Here is a 23,857-nt window from a genome sequence, read left to right as displayed (position 1 = left end):
GACTCTATGTCATCATGATTCATTCATTCAGCGTCACTGCTGGTAGATCTGGCATCCACAGGAAGGTGGCTGAGGAGAGACGGGTTACTTCTCGCCCACTGCCTCAGGTTGAAGCCTCCAGTGGCCAAGAGATTGCAAGGCTTCACTGCCAAGGCTTTGGACTCTTCTAAACCTTCTCCCTTCTAGAGACAGTTGCCCACATAAAACTACTTTCCACCATCTCACGAGCACACTCTCTTGGTTGTCTGTGATAACAAATGTACTGTGTGACTGTTCTACAGTACTTATTTCGCTCAACATGGGCTGTGAGTGGTCTCAGATTGGAGCACCTGCCACTCTGGGTGTGTTTCCTTCAGAAGATCTGTCCATAAAAACCAAAGAAGAGTCTTATCTGCAGGGAGAGGTCTCGCATGGTAGAACCATTTTGGTGCTGGAGATGGCCAACTTGTGTTTACAAAACTGTGTTTAGTTTCTTCCCCTGGTTCTGGGATTAGTAGTTGAATACTGATCTGTTCTCTGTTATTGTGTTGCAATAACTGGTTTGGGCTCCATAGTGTGCTCCACCTCTTCAGGCTGCAATCTAACCATGTAACCACAGCCCAGTTTAGGAATTACAGCCCTGAATGCTTGAGTTTGGATAGGATTTTTGACCAACCACCTCACGTACCTCTGAGAAGTGGCAGAGTTGCAATCTTGGGGGCTTGTGAGGGAACAATACCCTGTACTCGCAGGAGCGGTGTGGCACAAAGGCGTACCCTATCAGCGTCCACCCATACTGTCTTAGTCTCAAAGATGCTGACAGCCTAATTGTCCTGTCTGGAGAACTTTGGTGCTGTGACAGCTGAGGGACAGTGAAAGGAGGTAAAATAACACTGCTGGACATTGGGACAATTTTTTCCCACTGAGCAGGTACTTGTAATGCCCAGCCTGAATGGGTTTTGACTTGCTGGGCATCCATGGGGGGCGCTATCCGGACAGGCTCTGTGGGTCTGATAAGGTAAATAAAATATTTGCCAAGCTGCAGTGTTATATATTTTTTGGGGTAAATTTTAACCTTCATTGAAAAAATTGAGAGTGAAGAGGAAGACAGGAAATGGGTAAGAGAAAGGGGGGCATGACACGCAACAGAGGTCACCAGCTAGAACTGTGGTGCTGTTATGCAGCATTGCTCACAATTCATTTGGTGTTTTTGAGGTGATTGTAGTGAGACAATAGGGGAGCAGCGACGGGCTGTGTTTGCTCTGTGAGACCCAGGGCTCTACCCGTGAGAGATTTCTCAATCCAGAGGTTGCGAAGATCCCTGTAGCCCTGTGAATGGTCTCTGTATCTTTCCTGATGTTTGCGTGGAGGAGTAACTCTTCAGGTTCTCATTCCAATCCAAGTCGACAGGCCGCACTGTGTGACAGAATTTGACTCTCAGTCCCATTAGGTATCACAGCATAAGCCTCCATACGCTTGTCTCCATGAGTCAGTTGAATGTTTGCAACCTTTGAGCAAAACCTTCCATTTCCCCAAGGAACGCCTTACACAGAGAGTCTACTCGACTGTATTTATGTCTTTGTCTGGTGGCATATTTGCTGTGTCTTGTCTTTCTCTGGCAAGTTATTATTTACATCATGTTGTATTAAGAGATGTCTGCAGCTTAATGTCTTGTAGTTTCCCTTCAGTGTGCATTTTGCAGCCGGATAACTTCGACCACAGTGTCAGCACCGGTCATTGCTCTTAATCTATGTCCTCATCTCTTCCCAGGCCTCACACTTAATGACTGCTTGGGTTGCCGGAACTAAAGATTGAATGTGACTCAGTGGCACCTCATTAGGTTTCAGGGTTTCAGGGGGGTCCTAATGACGCAACTTCCACCTTTATTGCAGTTTGGTTGGCTTTCTGGTCCCCCATTCTAGCAGCCTTGCTTGCCATGAGTTCCTCTATTTTTTTTCGCTTAATATCTTAAAAACTCAAGGAAACTGCACTTGTGTACGGCTCAGTTCCGTAATCTCTTTCCTCACCTCATCTTTGCACCTTTGCAATCTCATCTCTGTCGCTAGTCAGCTGTCGTGTGGCTTAATGACAATTCTCCTGCACTGGAAACTCAACATCTGCGCTGTCCCCTGTTAAGGTCATTGTCTTCTTTATAACTAGACCCATGGATATTGAAGGCTCGAAGGATCAATTTAGATTTAACCAATTTAAAGAAAGTCTTACAAACTGACTCTGTATAACGTTCAAATGTTCTGGTTCTGAATGTTGAACGGCCATAAACGTCTGGTAAGGGGTGAGGCATTATATGGTTTTCTGAGATATTTATGTATTATATAATCCTGTTACAACACCAGAGAACACACACTTGCCCACTTGTTGGCGTTAGTTCTACACAAAAGAACAGCTGTATACGAAGTATATAGGAGCTAAAGTAAATAAACACATGTTAACAAGTAAGCAAATCTCCACATCTACCACAGAGGTTTAATGTAATGTGGTTGTTGCAGTTCTTATGAGATGCAGTTATGAGCTCCGAATTGGATTTGAAATAAAGCATTATGTGCAGCAGCACCAATGCAGATTTATAGACGTTCAGTGCTGGCTGCTGCTGAATGTTGAGCCCGATCACTAAAAGAAAATTTACTCCTGTCTGTCAGAGTATAGCGCCTATATCCCTGCATTTTCCCTTTATTTAGTGTAGTTCTCCTACCTGTCCATAAAAAACACAGACTTTATGAAGTTCATTCTGTCCAGAGTTGTTTTTATAGTGTGAATAATTTGCAGGGATATCGTTGAAAATACAATAAGAGCTGCAGAAACCTGGACAATCCCTAGCGACACCCCAACCCTTCCCTCGCCCCCCCCAGCCATTTAGGCCAGGGAGCCAGGCATAGCTGTGTAATGAAATGTAAACACACCCAAGATGCCCTCATTAATGAGATGGTCCTGTGCTCAGAAGGGAATGTGATGTGAATATGAGGGTCAGGCTGCTGCTGAACATTTCCAGGGATGTCGCTAGTGGATCAAATATGGTGCCTATAGCAGCAGAGAGGGATGTGGAGAGGGAGAGGGAGCACAATGATGTCTTAGTCACAGCGTACACTGAGTGGAGAGGCAGCAGCAAACATACAGGAGGTTGGTAAAGAACAATATGGCGATTTGGACTCAAAAAGCTCGCATGCAGCATGTACCTTCTCTTAACTGCTTTTATTCCGTATTTTTAAAACATCTTTTTAAAGATTTCAGGAAACGTCTTGAAACTGATTATCTGATCAGGGATCACTGCCAATATCCAGTTTTTACCTGATTTACACTACATCTTGTCACTTTCAACACTCAGGATGTCCACAGATCTTCCCTCCATCGAGTCAACCCTCTCAGTCCTCTGCACGATGCCATCAAATATGACATCTTTTCATCATCGTGTCACGCATATCACTGCAGTCCATGGGTATGATGGTGGGCTGTGGTACAAGCATGTCAGAAAGATTCACAGCGGAGGGAGACGGCTTGAATGAAAGTGACACCTCTTCATGCTGTGTGTCACTCGTTCTAACAGAGTATTGGATGTGGAGGCTATAGAGACATGTTTTTGAGGGAAAAGAAGGGCTCCAGGGCCTGTTTATAATGAGTCAGATGAGAAAAGCAGCCTATTCCTGGATTTCTTTATAATGCGACCGAGTGGAGGAGTGTGTGTGTATGCATCTGGGTGCCCATTCTGGCATCTGTGTAGGATGTCTTGACTGAGTGACAGTTCACCTCTGTAAGTGTGTGTGAGTGTGGGAACGTGCCCGGGGCTCTTGGGGCCCACAAGTGTGAAAAGCAGCGGGTGAATGGGCCCTTGTGCACGGGTATGAATGGAGCTCCGGATGAGGGTGATACTCATCAGCTGGCTCTTATGACTAGCCACTTCCTCCACAAGCAAGCCCTCCCACCACACACACGCACACACACACACACACATATACTTGCTGGCACCTGCCTGATGAGCAGGAGAAAAGGGGCGAGAGGTCGGGGAGTTGGGTGGACTAGGGCAAAGGTGAATGAGAAAACGTAGAGGAGAGACGAAACAAAACATAAGAGATAGAAACATTGAATGTTGATGGCGAAGTGATTCATCTTATTTCCTGCCTGTGGAGTCATCAGGGTAGTAATGACGACGGCAACACTGTCTGCATAATGTGAGACTGAATACTGGAGCTTATTTGCATTCCCCCGTCTTCTTTATGGCTTTCACATACACAAAACAACTGGTACACCTGCGTTCTTGGCACTTGCTTGTATGGATCATGGCTCATTTTCTATATGCGCCTTTGTTTTCACAATTTCAGTGAAAGCACTTGCTGGATTGACTCATTTTACATGTTTCCTGCAGTTAAAAATAACTGCTAGGGATGCTGTGTGTACATGGAGAATATTAGTCACAGTCCCCCTCAGTTAGATATCACATTACCATAATCTGCTATTGACTTGGTTTATAATAAGGACGTCACTGAATCGCTAGCTTCATGTCAAATCCCCTGCAGGCTCACGGCTGTATTATCTACTTTTCTCTTTGATATCCTACATGTGTGTGGTGAGATTCAGGCTAAGCTTTGGCTATTTTTGGTTGAAAAACTGCCTGCAGAATATTGCACCTGGCAACAAAATGTAACATCTCACACTATGGAATTTTGAATTATGTGTACATTTAGCGCTGTGAGTCACTAGCACGGATGCGTTTGATTTTGTGTCAAGTTGAGCCACCCTGATAATAAACCTTTCATTAGAGACTAATTAGTGTTCATGGAATAGACAATTTGTGTTGTCACTGCGATATAGGCAGCAGTATTTCCTGCGGTCTATGAAGGCCGGTTAGAGAGGACTGGAGGAAGATCTACGAGGCAGCCATGATCAATGAATTGAGTACAGAGGCCTGCCGAGCTGATCAATACAGCAAGGATGGGAGGAGGGGGGTTGCTTCCCTCCGGGCAGGCCTTTAGGATTGATATGAATTACTGTTGGGTGATGGGATGTATGTAGGTCTTTGTCACAGAGAGTGTACAGGTAGAGGTCAAGACCAGGGGTGGTCGAACGTCAGTGGTAAATCAAGTCCTGAAGCGTTGGAAATAGACTTTATCAGTGATGCGAGCGAAATGAACTTTTAATAACGAGTATAAACAATTAAAGTTATAATTATATTTTCATGGTGTTGAAGTTAATTATGAAGATATTAAACAAATGATGTCTTCAGTTAAGTTTTGCTTGCAGAGGAGAAAATTTCCCCATTTATCGCAAAAAAATATGATGCGGTGTCACAGATCGATGTAGATAATCAGGGAATATTGAGCAAAAAGCTGCAGTTAGTCTGGTCGTGTAATGTTAAATATAGCTGGACCCTGGTAGGATCAATCACTCCTAAATAAGAAGAATCAGGGAGTTTAGCTTGGTGTCTACACGTTTTGAATTCTCTTCACCTACCATGTTAAATCTGCAAGTCAAAGTTTATGAAATAAAATATTCATCAAAAGTCTCTGAGAGGCAAAGAGAAGAAGTGTGACTCAACATAAAAAGGATAATTCCAGGTTATTACAGCTTATTTCTATAATTTCGTCCATCGTTCCTTTTTGAGTAGTAATAACATTGTACCCTTCAAGTTAAGTGCTGAGATCCGGGAACACTGCGTCATAGTCAGGCAGTTGGGTAGACTTTAAACACACCCCAGGGTTAACCAAACCAATTAGAAAGAGAAAAAAATAAAGGAAATGGTCCAATTATTACCCAAACTTCTGATTCTACTTTGACCTATTGCACTCCATGTGACTGTACTTTCAGTTTTACCTCAAAATAAATTATTTTAGATTAATAGTTCCAAACCTTTTAGCTCGTGACCCTTCCAACACAGTCACTGCTTCTGTTAGTGGGTTATGACTATGTCAACCAAAAGAGGATATTTTTTCACTTGGAGATGTGATTTTTTTTCTTGTAGGATAAATGTTCTTTTTCCAAGCCTGTTAATCTTCTTGTGACTGCTCAGATTTATCGTCCAACCGCTTGGGCAGTTCCCAAGCCTGAGATTGGAAATCACTGTTTTAGATAACCTAACTTAAATGTCGGCTTTGCTGACTGCTCGTCTTTTTCTTTTTTATCTTCACCAAAGAGTTTATGTTTTCACTTTTGTCCATTCGTTTGTCTGTTTGTTGTTTGATCTCCTTGTTTATTGGTTTATTGGTTGATTGGTTTGTTGGTTGGATGGTTTGGTGGTTGGATGTTTGGTGGTTGGATGTTTGGTGGTTGGTTTGGTTTGTTGGTTTGTTGGTATGTTTGTCAGCAGGATTACACAAATACTACTGAACAGATTTCCACAAAAAATTGGATGAAGGATGGGGCGGACCAGGAAGTTTTTCTCATTTTCTTCAACATTGAGTGATAATGAATCACTTTTTGATACTTTGTTACGCATGGATCTTGAGGTGTATTTAGTTGGATGGTATCTATGAGTGAGTACACTTTACTTGATGCAAATCTTAAATCTGGCTATCTTCAATTACGGTTAAGAAGTTGCGGGTGGTTTAAAATTTTGTGTGAGGCTATCAATTGTGATGAAGTGTGAAGTTGATTTAATAAAAGGGAGCTGTTGGGCCTTGGTGGAGGTATGCACTCTACTGGATGTCATACTATTTTTTTCCATTGGACTTAAGTGTGGCACTGTAGCTGTATTGCCAGATCTTATCAATTGTCTTATCAAAATGTTGGCCATAACTATAAAAATCCAAGAGTCCATCCACCATCCCTCAACATGCATGAGAAAACCATTGTAGCCATGTTGTGTTTCCTTGTGCGTCAGGCTACTGCCACAGTTGCCTTGAGTTTTCCTCATCAGAGTAGTTTCTTGCTCTAACAACTAAACAGAAACGGGTGCGAGCATGTGAGTCTGCATTGTGAAGTTGTGTGGTCGCACACTTGCACACACACAATAGCTAACAAGAGACAGAGCTGGAGCAGATGCTTTTAATGTATTATTCAATGCAACACTTCCAAAGCTATCACTCCATGGAGTTATAAGCATAAATATGTAATAATATCTCTAAAAAAAAGACATTTCTACCAATTCTGTTAAGCACTGAAATGCTTAAAATTAGAAGCTATAAATATCCAACATTTAATTCTGTATTTCTTACATTTTCTTCTTTCTTTTTTGCTCCATTCTCACCCTCCAGGGGCAAACAACACCACTGAAAGGAGTGTCTCAGCTGGGATGTATGTGTTAAGAGGAACAGGGTGGGGGGTGGAGGTTAAGCCACATTTCCAGACCCAGTGGCTGGTGTCAGTGAGGCTCTGGGGTGTTGTATTTTATTGTGTAGCTACCGTGTCAGTCATTGAGGTACAGCTGTGGTGACTGACTTCCACAGTGCATGCATGTCAGAGGGATTACCGACTGTTCGACGTGTTATTGAACAAGTTGGACGAATAGCAGATCACCGCTCCCTCCTGACTCTTTGGGACATGACAGTTATTTGTCGAGGAGAAAACAAATAGAATGGGGAGGGAAAAAAAAAAAAAACTGACGGTTGTTCTCCAGGGCTTGAGTCTGGCAGGTGCTAGTTTGATGAATGAGAAGGCTTGGATTTTTTGCTCCGGAGCGCCAGGGATAGAGAATGGCCCATAGCAATCAATGTAGATCAGCCAAAACGGCTCCCCAAGCAGCAGAGTGATAGAGTGTGGAGCAGAAGGGGGATAGAGATTGTTTCTGTGTTGCGCGTGCCCTTTTTGCTTTGCAAAAGAAAGGAAGAGGGGATGTGCGCACGGGGCAGGGGTGACGGAAGACAGAAACGGTTGAGAAGGGGAAAATAAGCATCCTGTCATTTAATCCCACCCGCTGCATGACCATTTTCTAAGAACCGCTCGCCACATAAAAGTAACCCCGATGGCGAGCCGGTGCCTCGAGGTTTGAGAATTCGGTTGTGTTGACAAGAAACCAGTCTTTATCACACACACGCCTCCGAACACACACGTGATACCGACGGCAGCGTCCACTCTGGTTCTATTTGTTCTCCTCATTGTCTTTCTAAGCCTGCTCCGAACCCTTCTCTGTATGCATGCACGCTCACCAAGTATTTAAAACAAATCTGTCGTCCCTGGAGGTAATGGCAGCTGGGACGTGGAGGTCTGAGCTAAGACGTGTGGGGCTGGCAATTAGAAAACAATGTGTTCGGGGATGAGGACCAGGATTTGTGCAGCGGGGTGGAGGGACGAGCGATCGCCGGATGACGGCAGCTGTCATGGTTTTGCAGCAAAGACAGAAGCGGAGTCCCTCTTTTTTGTCGTACAGCACATCTCGGGAGCTTCTGTGTACTTTAATGAGGAACAAAGCCTACAAGCATATTAAACAGCGAGACATGGTGTAACTGCTCTTACGATGACAGCACAAGACTGCTGTTGTCAACTGCACAGCCGCTCAGATGCTCTCAGTACTAAATGACTGCCTTGCCATGTTGCTGGAGGTCGGAAAAGCAAACAAGATAAAACGCACACATCCAAACACACTCACAGGCATTACGGTCAGACAATAAGACATTAAATTCCATGACGATATGTCTCATGGATGTGTCAGACCTTTGTGGCTAATTTTAAAAGTTTCACTGAGACGAACTACTTGACTAAGCACTAATGTTGTTGCTACGTCTGTCAAGTTTTCTGTTTTCGCACTGTTCCTCCACACATTTTTTATAGACAAAGGCTCCTTGACCTCAGACATAGGTGGACAAAAGCAGGTTTCTCAGTTCTAGCTGCCAACCATCAATTTTTTTGACTGAAATGACCCTGTCGTGAGCATATTTTGTCGTAGCTAGCTAACTAGCTAGTTGTCGTTAGCATCACGAAAATTGGTTTAAAACCCTGTCCACCTGACTTATGTCAAAGGGGAACACCAAAAGTGGACTCGTTCTAATGTTGGCTTTGGACATAACGTTAGAATTACTAGGTAGTTAGCCAGTTAGCCCCACATGCTAACATATGCAGCTTATTGTCCTAGCAGATAAACATAGCCTGCTGCTTAATTCACACACAGGACACATACAGTTTGCAATCGTAACAGTGACATAACATCATTTTGTCGGCTGAAATAACCCTGTCGTGAGCATATTTTGTTGTTGCTAGCTAACTAGATAATTATCATTAGCTACATGAGAGTTAGTTTGAAACTCAGTCCACCTGACTTATGTTAAAAGGATTGATTTAACATAGCTAATGAAAATGAATGATGAGCTTCTTGGCTTTGGACATAACGATTGCATTACCAGGGAGTTAGCCAGTTAGCCCTGCATGCTAACATTTGCAGCTTATATTGCAGCAGATAAACATATCCTACCCGTTAGGTGCATCATAGTTAATTTTTGGACATTTCCTCTTTAACCAAAGTCAGTTGTAGTGCTGGAACAGGAAGTTGATTGATTGATTGATTGATTAGTCAACAAACAGAAAATGAATTTCCATGAATACAATTTTCAATAAAACTTTCAATAATCAAGCAAAAGTGTGAAATGTGAGCTTTTTAAATGAAAGAATTTGGTTCTTTTATAAAGATGTAACCTTGAGGAACTGTCTGGGAAATTATGACGGCCATTTTTCAGTGTTATATGACATTAAAAACATTTTCAGTGTTACTGATTAATCAAAATAATAATAATTGTTACTTGCACCTCTAGTTGTTTGTTGTAAGAAAATGAAAATGCAGCGTTTCTGGCTGTAACTCAGAGATTCTGCTCAGGTCCATCATGAACACCTCCTCTCATTTCCCAGCGGCTCGGCTGGAATTTGCCGAAGACAGTTGTTAATTTATACAATGTTTCCTAATGAATTAGCATGCAGATTGTGTGTTCGTCTCTTCTTGCTCCACATATCCACCTCCATCACTTCTTCTGTCAGAGAAATGGAAGTGTGTGAGCGCAACTGTCCCTCTGCACCTGTCGACACTGATACACAGATGGGGAGATAATTGCTAAGGGATGATTGTTAAGGAGATAATTGGAGTTTCCATACCCCCTGACAGGAGTTGGTCTGAGCTGGGTTTCTGACCCGCTGCCCAGGTAAGCATTTATTCAGCAGGCGGCAGGGCTCCTCTGCAAACCAGATTGGAAACGTGGCGACAAAACAGTGAGGAGGAGAGACAATGGCCTAGCGTGAGAGGGTTAGAGAGTGAGGCACAGGATGTTGGGAGCTGGGGGGAGTGCTCTCACACCCTCGATTACCCATTTAATGAGGCAACGCCGTGCCATTGTTTTATTACTTTGAGGAAATAGGAGAAATCTAGATTTCGCAGTGTGGTCCCTGTGTTTCCCACTGCTAGGCTGGCATCTGTTCTCTTTGTTCGCAGCAGTCTCCCTATCATCTCCCCTCTCAGACACTAATGCTTCTGTTTCTTCTCCTCTCAAGCAACCCGGCTTCGCCTTCTGTCCGCTCTCACCTACATTTCCAAGACATGCTTGCTTTTTGGCTCGTCCTTATTAACCTCCAATTACCCCCTGTTTCAAGTAATATAATCTCCCATGAGTATTCAGTGTTGCCCGGCTTTAATCTGAGATCTGTTTGGCTGGTCAGCTGCTCTGATCACTGTTATCCCCAGCGGTGGAAGCTCAAGAGAAGCTCAACAGAGACTTCCTGTCATTTTCTATTTTCTTCACTTTTCCTTCTGTCTACCTTCAGTAGCTCAACCTCTACATCAACTCCTCATTTTTCTTTTTCTCCCTTTTCTCTATTATTGTCTCTCTTTTTTGCCACACACACTGGTACCAGCAGCGACATAAACACGATTTTATTGCTCTTGCACAGGTACTAAATCTCTCTTAAGCTTGGGGAGCTAAAGCTGTTTATTCCAGGGAACAGCGAGCGCACCTCTCTGGAGTGCAACATTCCATGGGGTATGGGTCCTCAAGAGAGGTAGAAAGGTAGCGAGGCAAAACCAACCTCCACCTTTAAACCTCTTAAACCTGTTTTGCGTTTCTTGACAATATGCTACGATTGAAGGATCTCTTTGGCGTGTTATCGTTGAGTGAATCATCTCCAGAATAGATTTCAAGTCATTAGCCGGAGATCCCAGAGTAAAAACCCTCCTACTCAGTCAGGTCTGGGGACATTCATGCAGATCCACGTTATTGGTGCTGTGTGTTTCCGTCCCTCGGGTCCCTGTCCTCTGAATGGAAGCGGATTGATTGCACTGTGTGAGTCATGCTGTGTTGGAGGCCACCCCCGCCCATCACCTGAGGGATTCTTCACAGGCACAAGCTGTGTGTGAGACGCTCTCTCATCAGAACCAGCGAGACATTTTTTTTATTGAGATGAGGTGTCGAGGAGGGTGCGTTTGCACCCTAAGCAGCTCCTGAGCGCACGTGGATGTGCCCGTGAGCGAATCGGATATCAACTTCTTTTGCTCTGCCTCTCATTAACATAGCTGATTAGCTCTCCGGAAGATGGATGGGACCTGAGGGACCACAACATGCTCTCTGTTTTTATTACACACATCATCTGACAGTTATTAGCCATGGGTGGCTGAGTGGAGGATGATTGTGTGCGTCTTCAGTGTCTGGTGTCAGATGTGTTTATCCCCCTTCAAAGGGCTCTGTGGTTGATTGAGTGACCCTTCACCCTTGTGGAGGTGGTGTATATTACTGCCTGATGTGACAGCAACCTTCCTGCTACTGTCAGCCCTCTTCTGTCTTTCAAAAGGATACCTTAAGTATGGACAAGATAGTATAGCATACCTTTGATTATGAGCCAGCAAACTAAGGGAACTGCCTGCCAGCTAACATGAAAAATTGCTTTCATACCTGCACTAGTTTTTTCAGATTTATATATTTATTTTGTGGGAGCATTTTATGCCTTTATTAGAAAGCTGACAGTAGAGAGATGACAGGGAATGAGGGTGAATGGAGGTTCCTAAATACGCTGTTCACATGGTTCACGTTGGCGTGTTAACCTAGGTCCACACCTTAATGTAAGCACCCAAGGGCATCACTTAAGGGCTCATATGAAAAGAGTCTCTTGAAAGCTCTTCAACATGTGCAATTTTTGACAATGTTTTGGGTGATTGTATGAGGTCAAAGTGGATATTTATGGTGGGAAAAAAAGTGTAATGTTATGGTTATGTTTACATTTCTTGATGCCGGCTATTATGAGGACTTAAAAAAATGGGTCATTGCAAAAACTGAGCTGAACAATCGATCAAGATGAAGTTGATTAGTTGACCAATTTGAGACAATTTTGATAATCAACTAATCCATTCAAGCTTTACAGCAAAAATGTGAAACATTTGCTGGTTGCGTTTCATAAATGTGAGGATTTGATCTTTTTCTCCCTTTTCTAACATAAATGAGCTGCAATGACAAGTCGAATAACTGATTCAATCGTAAACTGCTGAATTACTTGCCATCTTTTTTGATAATGAATTCATTTTAGCAGAAATGTTCAATTTCTCTAATTTCAGCTTCTCAAATGTGAATATTTTCTGATTTCTTCACTTTATGAAAGCAGTGGTGGATTCAAGATGTTTGAAGGGCAGGGGAAAATAAAAAGCTGTATGCGAGGGCAACACCAGCACGCAGAAAGGGTACTTAAAAGGCACCCATAGGGCACTATATCATGTTTTGTCCACTGAAAGAACACCCTAACAACTAATGGATTAGCCAAGGAAATGGTCAACATATTAATCAATAATTAAAAATATAATCGCTAGTTGCAGCCCTATTTCAACTCAGGGACCAGGGGAGTATTGGTGTTTACACTGCTTGCACAGGAGCTTTGAACCCTTAATGGCCAGGGCTAACTGGTTAGTACGCTAACTTTGGTAAACATCTGTGATAAACTACATAGACACCATGACATGAAATCTGTTATTTCTTCACATTCTGTCAATATTTTTGGTTATTTTTTTAAACAAAGATTCTTATACATTGCACCTTTGATAGAGCATCAGTGGTTTTCCTTGTTGTGTCTCATTTTGCAACCAGTTTTTGACTGAAAAGAACAGATTTGAGCTCCCTAGGGATCAGTCGGAGATCCGTGGTCTTGTGGTATAAAGGTGACCCTGGATGGACAACATAAGCCCAGGTGTGTAGTAGTTGGAGTGAGACTCACTGTATGAAGGTGGTGTGTGACTCTGGGAATCAATCTGACAGGGTTATACTGAGGTGGAGTAAAGCTGGGCTGGATTCAGCTGCTCTCTCTTCCAGTCTACGTTTTTTGTCCATCGATGCCCCAAAAAAATAAACAAAAAACATTCATTTCATATCTTTGGAAAACAGAAACAGAAGTTTTGTTGTAAAAATACACAGAATAGCGAATGGCTTATTACTGATTAACTTAATTTAATCGGATGTCCTATTTTGTGGAGTCACCTGACATGTCAGTCCTCAGTAGAGGGGCTCTATTAAAAAAGGACCTTTATGCATGGCTGAACAAGAACCCTCCAATCAGTACGTTCCCTCCAGCTGAACCCAGCATCCTGCTGCTGTGAAATTCCCTCCGTACTGCTGACCTTAATGTTGCACAGGATAATGGCATGCATGTCCCAGGGGAGGAAAATAGTAGAAACTCCATGTTCCTTCTGTGTGTGTGTGTGTGTGTGTGCTTGTGGAGGCATATAATGTATATAACATTCTTACAAACATTTGTGGATTGCATGCGGTCACAGTAAGCCCATGAGTTCAGAGAACATGTGTTCACTGAGCCAACATCCTCAAAACAACATCCTTATATTGATTCTCGGAAACCTGGTTAGAGTTTGGCTTCCCCAAAAAATACATTTGAAAAATTGTTTTGCTACTGCACACGGTACGATTCAATCCAGCTGTATTGATTTTCTTGACGTATCAAGCAATGCAGAGAATATTGAAAAACGAATCACACACACCGACATGAAGGAGCTGCTCTGTAATACCACAGGCCTGTGCACAGGTTGGCAATCAGCTCCAGTGGAGCAACTGGGAGGCAGCTACCGTGCACAAGGGCACCTTGATACCTTTGACTGATACAGTTGGCCAATGTTTCTGGCAAAAAACAGAGCTGTATTTGCATATTGCCCAGTCAAATGTTCTCACTTTGATATCAGGCTATTGTTCCCTGTCTACAGCTAAAAAAAAGTGTTAATAATAGCATCATAGACACATTTCTTGTTAGATTATAAGACTAAAAGCACAGAAACAGGTTAACAGTTAATATACTGCTTAAGAACCTTACCTATTATGTCATTGTTAAACCTTTCCTTAATATATGCTTTATTATGGATTTATTTATTTTTTTAAATATGATCAACAAGGGGACCCAAATGCAAGCCACACAGAGGCAGGCAGGTTGAACAACGAAAAGCAAGCCTCAATAAGAAGATGAAGTCATCCAAAATCCAAAATCCAAAATGTAAGCAACAAAAAGGCATCAAAGAGAACACAAGAAAACTAACCAACGAAGAGAGAACACAGGCTTAAATACACAGCAATGCAATAACTAACAAAACACAGGTGTACACAGAAAAATTGTGGGAAAAAGACAAAGGCAGGAAGTAGAAAGCAAAACATGACACGCAAGGATATCATCTACACAATAAAACAGAGAGTAGCTAAATCAAAAACACAAACCATGACACAGTTAACTACACTTTGTAGTTAGAAAAAACAATCCCATTCTAAAGTTAAGAAATTATTCTTTCCGCATTTAGAAAAAAATTGAAAGATTATATTTATTGGCTTTTGCCAATAACAGAAGGATGAAATCAAACTTGGGCCTATAAAAAGTTTGTGACTGTTAAGAAGTGTCTTAGAGGTGCTTACAAATGTCTCAGACTCTAACAATAGACTCAGGTTCAAAGTTCTTTAAATCCATCATTATTTCAAATATATGGCCATGGTTTTACAGCTTCATGATTAATGTAGTCATCAGGTCAACCTCTTGTTTTTAGACGTGAACCAGTGATGTCCCAGTGGCATTGTATGATTCTGTACTGGGCTATAAACATTCATGGGCAGTACGAAGGATGCAGCTACCAAAGCCCTCACAGCCCTCCCATCATCCACAGCTTCAGATGCAGCAACAACTGTCACAAACACGCCCTCTTTGTACAGCCGGCACAGACACGTCTGTCATTTGATGTTTGGCTCATGCTAAGCAGAGGAACAGCTGCAGGGCACAGGAAACAGAGAACAGGGAACACAGTAGCTGCGTGAGTTGTTTCTGACAGCTCCTCCTGCTGTGCGAGCATCAGTCCCTTTAGGAGTTTTCCTCTCGTTTCCCGCGGCCCAAACCTCTTTGGCCGAATGCAAATCAACTTGTTGTTCATTCATAGAAGAAGTTTGGAAAGGGTGAAAATGTAAAGTCGGGAGAGCTTTGCTGCATCATCTGTATGCAAGCGTCGAAGATTGCTGTTGACTTTTTGGAAATGATTATGGTTTGTTGTGAGTGTAAATAAAAAATGCGGAGCGGTGAAAATGTGCTGCAAATCGTTCATTATTTTAGAAATTATCGAGGGATTTCTGCAAAGCCAAGTCAGTTTTGCAAATTTGCTAATTCCTTGAGGGGCAACCTAATTATGACAAAATGTCCAAACACTCACAATTCCCACTTCATCTTCCAAAAGTCCTTTAGCAGCTCTGAGCTGCTGTAATCCCTGCCAGAGAAACTGACTGTTGCCCAGGCAACCTCAGTCCTGCCACCATGGCAGCTGTAACTGTGGCGAGGAGACACGTTGTGCCAGGGTGGACAGGTGTTGCTGGGGTCTTCAAGATCACTTTAGGTCTCTCATCCCTTCCTCAAATGTCGTTACACATGTGGAGCGGCGCTAACTAGCCGCTCGCGCACGCAAACACGCTCAACAGGCCGCTCCTCTATCGCCGTCCGAACCAGACCTGAGACTGCTGAGTTACACTAATGTTCTGTGTCGTGCTCATGTCGAATTAGACGAGCGCATGGTAATCGTTGCCAGCACGGAGCAGGCAGCTGGTGCCACATGGCTATATGTTTTTTTTCTTTTGTCAGACAGACTGTAGGTATGAAAAAATGACTCACATTCAGTGAAACATGGTAACCTGCTGTAGGGCACAGTAATAGGACACTGCACAAAAAGTCAAACAAGCTCTCATTACCTTTTATCCAGGCAGAACATGGAGGCCACTGCTGAAATTGGTCCTAGAAAATTGTAAGGGGAAATATAATGTGTGCTAGAGGAAAGCAATAGCGGAGAGAGTGTCGATTTAATAGCAAGACCGTGTGCAGGCCGTGAAGGAAAGATAGTTCTGTTACTGAGTCAGTGTGGCGAGGCTCAAAATGTCTATTTCAGGGCTTGCTTTAAGTAGGGTGAGTCACCAGGCTTTTGGAGCACTAGAGGCTGCATATGTGTGTGTGCATCCATGTGTGTGCACATGTATTTTTATGTGATACTGCCGAATTTCTCTCCCTCTCTCTCCCGTTCTCACCCTCCCTCTATCTCCGTCACACACGCACACGTGCCTGCCCGGAGGGTGCAGGTCTGTGACAGGTTAGGCGTTTTGGGTGCGGGCCATCCTCTCACTGTCTTTCCCTCAGCTCCTAGCGGTGAGCTGGCCCTTGCGCGGGGACAGGCAGCGGCTTCAATCTGTTTGGTAAATACTGAGATAAGTAAGGCCCACCCATCGCCACGGCAGAAAATAGCCCAGGCCAGACCTGCGAGGGCAAAGATAGCATGCCATGCTGAAAGCACACAGAGGATATACCTTCCAAAGAGACGCATCGGACGTAAACGAGCTATTTTCAGAAATTAGAAGGTGTGAAAGGGAGTCAGAGTCCGTCAGAGACGGACAGACAGACGATGGGCGGATGGAGAGAGTGAGGGAGAAAAAGCAAATGAGAGATGGACGCCGCCTCCAGCTGTCTGTAAAATGTCAATGGAACCCCGGGGATGCATTGATTAACCTCTTTATGCCTAATCTGCCTTCACCTCCTCCACCTCTCACTGAAGGCAAACACACAGACTGGTGGTTCACAGATGGACAAAACTGGCCAGCTTTGCATAAACGTGCCACAGAGTGGCTGAATGGACGAAGCTATTAGAGCTGCTTTCAACTGAAAATTCAAAAGCACTGTGTGTGACTCAGCTTTGAATGGAAAGGGTTAACGAAGTGTGACTAATGACAGACATCTCATTTTCCATGTTTTCAGTTTTTTCAGTTTTTTCCCCACTTTTTCCCATCAGAGATATCTCCCTTTTATACATCTGGGTGTTTAGGTGTTAGATGAAAGCATGATGAAAACTTCACACTATCTGGAAATCAATTTAGCTTAGTTCACTTCAATTTAATTGATATGGGGCTGCAACTAACGACTACTTCCATTATAGACTTGTGATGATTATTTTCTCGATTCATTGATTAGCTGTTTGGTCTGCAAAGCATCAGAAATACTGAAATTGAACATCATAATTTCACAGAGCCCAAGGGAATGTCCCCAGATAGCTTTTTCTGTTCGACTAGAAGTTTAACACTCAACATTTTCAATATACTTGACTGTGCGATACAGCACTTAGAATTGACTGTAAGATGGAGGAAAAGCAGCACATTGGAAAGGCTGGAATCGACCGTTAAATCAATTGTGTGACTAATAATTTTAGCTTTAATTCAATACATCTTTGTTCCTCCCACACGAGGAAATCTATCGGTCATAATTTCAAGTCAAATCATCCTTGTGAAACTATGTGAAGTCGTTGTTTTCATTTCATTTTGCTCACAATAACAGCCCCGGCCTTTACTGTCACTTGTGCAAAAATATATATATTAAGTATATTAAATCATACCTGAGTATACTTGTAGACAGACTAATCATCAGTACACTTCAAAAGACATTTACTGAAAGTGAATTACAAAGGACATAAAAATGATTCTTTCTATAACTACAGTAAATGACTTAAATAAGTACTTGAAATTTGGCATATTTTTTAAGAGTAGACAGAAGTACAACATAAAATAAATTAACATTAAAGTGCACTATTTGTAAATCTTCTAATTAAACCTATATTGTACAATTTACAATGGACTTACAACAAAGCACACGTTAAAGTACATTAAAATACCACTTGAAGTATTGTTAAATTAGTATACTTGTTTTTAGTCCATTGAATTTGAACTTAATGACGTCTTTATATCTATCTAAGTACATTTAAAATATACTTTGTGTGCTTGTAATACATTTTCTATTTTCTAAAATAAAAACATATTTAATACAATAAATAAATACATTTTTTTCAACATTTTCACTTGGACACAAATATTCCAAAATCCTGTAATCTGTTCAGAGACTAATCTTCTCCATGTCCCTGTTTTCTCTCTTCTCTCTGGCAGTTTGCTCCCAGTTCTCCAAGGGTGTGTATGCCATCATCGGCCTGTATGACAGGAAGACAGTCAACATGCTCATGTCCTTCTGCGGAGCGCTGCATGTCTGCTTCGTCACACCGTCCTTCCCCATCGAGACGGCCAACCAGTTTGTCATCCAGCTGAGGCCTGAGCTCCAGGACGCTCTGGTGGGAGTTATCGACCACTACAGATGGACCAAGTTCGTCTACATGTACAGTTCTGACTCAGGTAGGAAACACGTGCACACCTCTATTTTATTTCATTTCACATCGCACTGCATGTTTGGTATCATCATTTTTAGTGGACATCTTTGTCTTTGGTAAATACAAATCGTTTGTAGCTTTGCCGCATCACTACGAAAAGGATTATGCATGTAGGTCTTTCTCTTATATTATCACCCTCACTTACTTTTAAAATTTCAACATGGTATTTCTTTCTAAAACGCAGTTCCACTTCACTACATGCACATGATGACGTTTGGAGGCAGAGCCAGTCGTTAAAGTAGCCACCATTAGCCGTCTTCATATTGCCATGGCGACAGCAAAAGGGTCAATTGTAGCCATTGTGCAGCAATGAGCAGCCATCAGAGCATTTATTTTAGACCGCCAAAGGAAGAAAGAGGGAGAACACAGAGAAGAAACATTGACCTGCTGAGTAGCGGATAAATCACACAATAGAACAAAAGATTACGCTTCTCATTGAGCTGTCCTCAGCAGTAACCTGTGTTGCAAACGTCCCTTTGTCAGTAGCATGCCAAAAGAAAAAAAAATAACACAGGCAGGGCTGTAGCCTTCAATTTAAACATCTTAATAACACTCCTGCAGAGGCTGGCAGAAATAAAGCAGCACACCTGTCAGCCTCCTGCTTCCTCCTCTGCCTCTCCTCTCTAGCCAATCAGCTATACCCTTCCCATAATGCCATGCCATCTGTCCCAGGTGTTGTGGGTTTTGGAGCATGACTCAGATGGGTGTATTTTGTGTGTGTGTGTGTGTGTGTGTGTGTGTGTCCAAAAGCAAGCACACTTTGCTTATTTTGAATATGCATACAGTACGACGGCTCTTTGCAACTTTCATCTGCTGGTGTTTCTGACTTGTGTGAGCGACGTAAACAGGCTTAAATTAAGTCAGCTTTAAAAGACAGATGCCATCATGTCAGTCCGAGCAGTGACTGTGGAGATTTCACAGTGTTCTCCAGCCCTATTGATCCATGATGGCCGTAGCGGCGCACATGTCTCTCAGATTTCTTTTATCCCCTGTGATCCCTTTATTATCCACTTGCAAAACTGTTTGTTGTGCGTGTGTGTGTGTGTGTGTGTGTGTGTGTGTGTGTGTGTGTGTGTGTGTGTGTGTGTGTGTGTGTGTGTGTGCTCAGGGTCACCCCTGTGTGATTGAGGGGTGGGATGAAGCCAGTGGAATCGGTATCAGTAGTCCTCCTGTTGCCTGGATACTATGCTGTAGTCACCCCTCCTACCGGGTTATTTTAAGCCTTTAAGAAAAATCGTATTTAGTTGTGAGGAATTTCACACACAGGAATTGTGTGTGTGTGTATGTGTGTGTGTGCTTATTTTATCAAAGCATCTTAACCTTATCTTATTCTCTTTTAAAGCACTTGTAGATAATAGTGCATAGACAGACCATGCATCTGCATGTGCAGAGGGTTTGAAGCTAACCTGTGTCCCTTTGCTGCATGTCCTCCCCCATTGTCTCACCTCCTGTCACTCTACAGCTGTTCTATAAATAAAGCCACGAAAAGGCTAAAAAAAGTAATAATAATAAAAAAGTTATATCATTTCCAGTGGAAATTAGATATGTATTTATATTTCCACATTTCTCCAGTGCTTTCATCCATCATCTGAAGTTGACAGGGAAATACAAATATACCATATGCAATGTCACTTTCCTTACATCTCAGGAACTTGGATTTGATTGTTCTCCTTTTTTCCTATTAACATTTGTTTTTCCGCGCTGCATCGACTGATAAAAGTGCCTTTCGTTTTTTTATTTTCAAACGCAGAGAACGGCAAAACAAATTTGATAGCCCATTAAACCCGTCATAAACAATATTCAGGAAACGGTTCCCCCCCCCAAAGTGTCATTTCCTCTACTCTCGATTGCCTCGTGCTCAGGTCTCCATGTATTGCCTCTGGCCAGAAGGTTGCTTATGACAGCCAGATTCCATTATGATGTTATTCTCTTGCAGGATGCCTTTGGAGGACCATATTTACCTTGGCCAATCCCACAGGCCTCCCTGTCAGGCTGGCTCTGATTTATAGGGGCGCATCGGCCACATAGTTACATTTTAAAAAAGGCGAGAAGATATTCAGTATGAACATAGTGAGACCATAAAAGGGAAAGAGAGAGGGAAAGGAATGTAATATTTCAGCCTACAGGTCTGTCTGTGATACGGTACAGTACAGAACATTCTCAACACGAAGCGATAATGAGATACAAGCACTAATTTTAGCTCCTGTTGACTGGTGCCCAGCTGTATGCTCAAGTGCTGGAACATAATGTACATAATGCAGAACAAGACTAACAAATAAAATAAACACATAATGACATGAGGAAAAAATAAGATGATTAAAAGAAGGAATAAATGGTAAGTGGGACGGAGGCTTCCTCTGCCTGGTGCTGTCCGTGGTGCTGAAGTCCCGGCACCAGGGACTCGACTCCATTCAAAGACAGTTGTCGATGCTCCTCAGGACCCACTGGCCTTATTCAAGGCCGTGATTAACTGCCTCCTTTGTTCCCATGCCTATCATCAGTTTCACAGCTACTATTAAATCTGTCAGCACCAAGGACCATGATTATTCACTCACGGGCAGCAGTGTAAGGAAAGAGACCCCGTGAAAGGTGCCATACGTCTCCATGCACCTTTTCCAGCAATGCACCTCCACCAGCTTTCAGGGTGTCTAATTTATTTACATGTGTTGTATTGTGGTCATGTGTGGAGGCGAAACGCCATCCATCTTTGTGTTGCTTAATGACCTGGTGTCAAACAGCCAGCATGAATTGCCTGGAGAGCAGCTGGTGTGCATTGTAATAAGGCCAGGCAATCATCTTTCAGAGGCTGTCACTGCATTTCTCATCCTGCTTTTGACAGAGTCTGTGTTGTTGTTTTTGGTGCTGTTGTTGTTGTTGCTGTAGATAAGCCACTTTTGCATTTGCTCAGTGTGCATAAAAAGCCTGTATGAATATGAACAAACAGGCATGGAGGATATGCAAAACACACCATGTATAGGCCCACGGTGGCTTTAACGGTGTTTGCGAGCTTAGTGGAAGCAAAACAAATACGGCTACATCGTGTATTAGTTTACATTTCTAAATTTTGTAATTGCTATAATTCATTTGGGTAATGGCTGCCAGTCTGCTGCGGGTGAAATTACTTTATTTACTCTGTGAAACAACTGTGGATGCCAGCTCGAGAGAAATCTGATTGGTCCACTGCCAGCAGCGAAGGAGTACAACAGTGAGTCAGATTGTAAATCACAGCTCAAGATCAATGTGTTCTCTAATCGCCTTTTATTTCCTGTCTTAGCATGAGCCTGCATCTCACTGGCTGCTCTACCTTCTTTCTCCATGATGCTCAAAGCAGCATATAGGTGACAGTGTAATTGAGTAGCCCCGCCTGTAATTGGCGCTCGGAGGACGTAATGCTGGTTCAGCGTGTCGTCCGCGATGATGCACGGGCTGATTATTTGTTAGTGTGAAAGTGGTGATTATTTAGCCCGCCGCTGTACGAGCTGGAAAAGCACACCTGTACGTGTCAGTGTGCTTAATGGACTGTCCCACTCGTTGTGCTGTATCACCGACGCTACGGGGGGATTCTGATGGATAAGCTTATCAAGAGCGTTGTGGTTTTCTGCACAGCTTCTGTTTGGTTCTCGAGTTATTTTAATTTATCTTCGAGCTCATAACGCCACTACACACAGTATAAGATTAACCTGCTCATAATTTATGTCTGATGCTGCCTAACAGGATACAGACACTTGAGAATTGCTCTCAAGTGGAATCCCAACAAGTCATTCATCTCCTCATTTATCTTTTCGCAGAACTTTATAAATGTCTCTCTCCCAGATTTCCTCTTTTCCTACTCTCTGCAATCCCCAAATATCATATCTTCCTCCACTCTTCTGTCCAGGCCTGTCAGTGCTGCAGAAGGTTCTGGACACGGCGGCGGAGAGGAACTGGCTGGTGACTTCGGTCAATGTGGAGACCATGACGGAGGCCTCCTTCTTGAAAGTGTTCCAGGATTTGGACAAGAGGAAGGAGGGCCAGATAATCATCGACTGTGAGACTGAGAGGCTCACTGGCATCCTGAAAAAGGTAAAGAGCTTTTCTCTGTTTTTGCTATGATAGGGGATTATGTAATCATGTTCAAATATGTAGCGCGATATCAGCTTCAAGACTGCAACCTCATGATTTGATAAAACCATAGTGTATTTTTATGTTTTAGCTCCAAAGTAGAAATCTCACATCTATCAGTGAAATTACCTTTTGGACACGTACTTAAACTTGAAAGGAGTTGAAAGCACTACTTCAGAACAAGGTTGTGCATGTTTTAACCAGATGAACAAAGGAGAGACGGGGGTGGATATAAATGGAAAGTGGGGGTTGGGTTGGTGGTCTGCTGTGGTGTTTAGTCTCCCGGAGCATCAAGGACAGGAGAGATAAATAACGCAGCTCTGGCATTTGGAGTCGGCAGTTTGTCTGTGATAGCATCATCAGTTACTCACCTCTGTACTGTTGAAAGGAGAAGGATCTTGGCATCACAATTGCTTGTTCGCCAAAACCAAACAGAGATTGTCCAATCGTAGCTACATGATCAAAATAAGGCATTGCAGGCAAAGCTTTATAGTTATTTTAATATGCACACATCAACTGTACATCTTATATTATATACTGTATAGTGTAAGGTAGAGTCTGTTTGGTAGCCTTTCTGAAAGTGTAAGATGTGGATTAAAGAGCGTTTGTCTGCTCTGATGTTAGCTGTCATCGTTAGCATGTCTGGCTAACTGGCCTACTACCTTTAGTAGTAACCAAGGGTTACTTCCAAGTCCAAGGAACATTTCATTTGCTAACTGCATTAGTTTGCGGGGTTACAGGTTACATAAAAAAAACAAGAAAAACAACCCCGTTTGACTTGTCCAGGCCTGTTATTAGAGTTTGGAGTAATGTTAGCAGCTTTGTCCTGCTAGCAATCCCAACAGGTCCTCCACCTGAAAGCCTTTTCTCTTTCAAAGGTGTGATATGTAAGACCAAAATAAACTAGAATGATCCACAGAATGTAAAGAACTAACAGTTTTGACATCATGCCGTAGACACTGTGTACTGTGTTGCAGCGATATCTACTGGAGTAAGCATGCTAACCAGCTAGCCTCTTTCTCCCGGCAGTCCAAAGCTCCTGGAATAACGGTGTTAACACCAAGACTTCCCCAGTAGTCCAGCTAGCTGCATGGCTAAGTGAGCTAACAAGCTAACGGCAGCCACAGCCAGAATAGAATACAGTTAGCAGCAGTTAGCGGTTACCTTGGT

At 42.8% G+C, this 23,857-nt stretch overlaps 1 protein-coding gene across 1 annotated transcript in view; it reads left to right on the top strand.

The window, feature by feature from the left end:
* The window catches only part of gria1a (glutamate receptor, ionotropic, AMPA 1a), a 205,847-nt gene that overhangs the window by 130,082 nt on the left and 51,908 nt on the right, over positions 1-23,857 (top strand). The window contains exons 4-5 of the mRNA XM_084352846.1: positions 18,312-18,551; positions 22,464-22,648. Coding sequence (XP_084208972.1) covers positions 18,312-18,551; positions 22,464-22,648 — 425 coding nt within the window. The remainder of the gene's footprint in view (positions 1-18,311; positions 18,552-22,463; positions 22,649-23,857) is intronic.

The sequence above is a fragment of the Pagrus pagrus genome (genome assembly GCF_965226575.1).
Source record: "Pagrus pagrus genome assembly, chromosome: 5".
Lineage (NCBI taxonomy): Eukaryota > Metazoa > Chordata > Actinopteri > Spariformes > Sparidae > Pagrus > Pagrus pagrus.
Note: the sequence above shows the minus strand (reverse complement) of the source record. Positions and strands in the feature narration are given on the sequence as shown.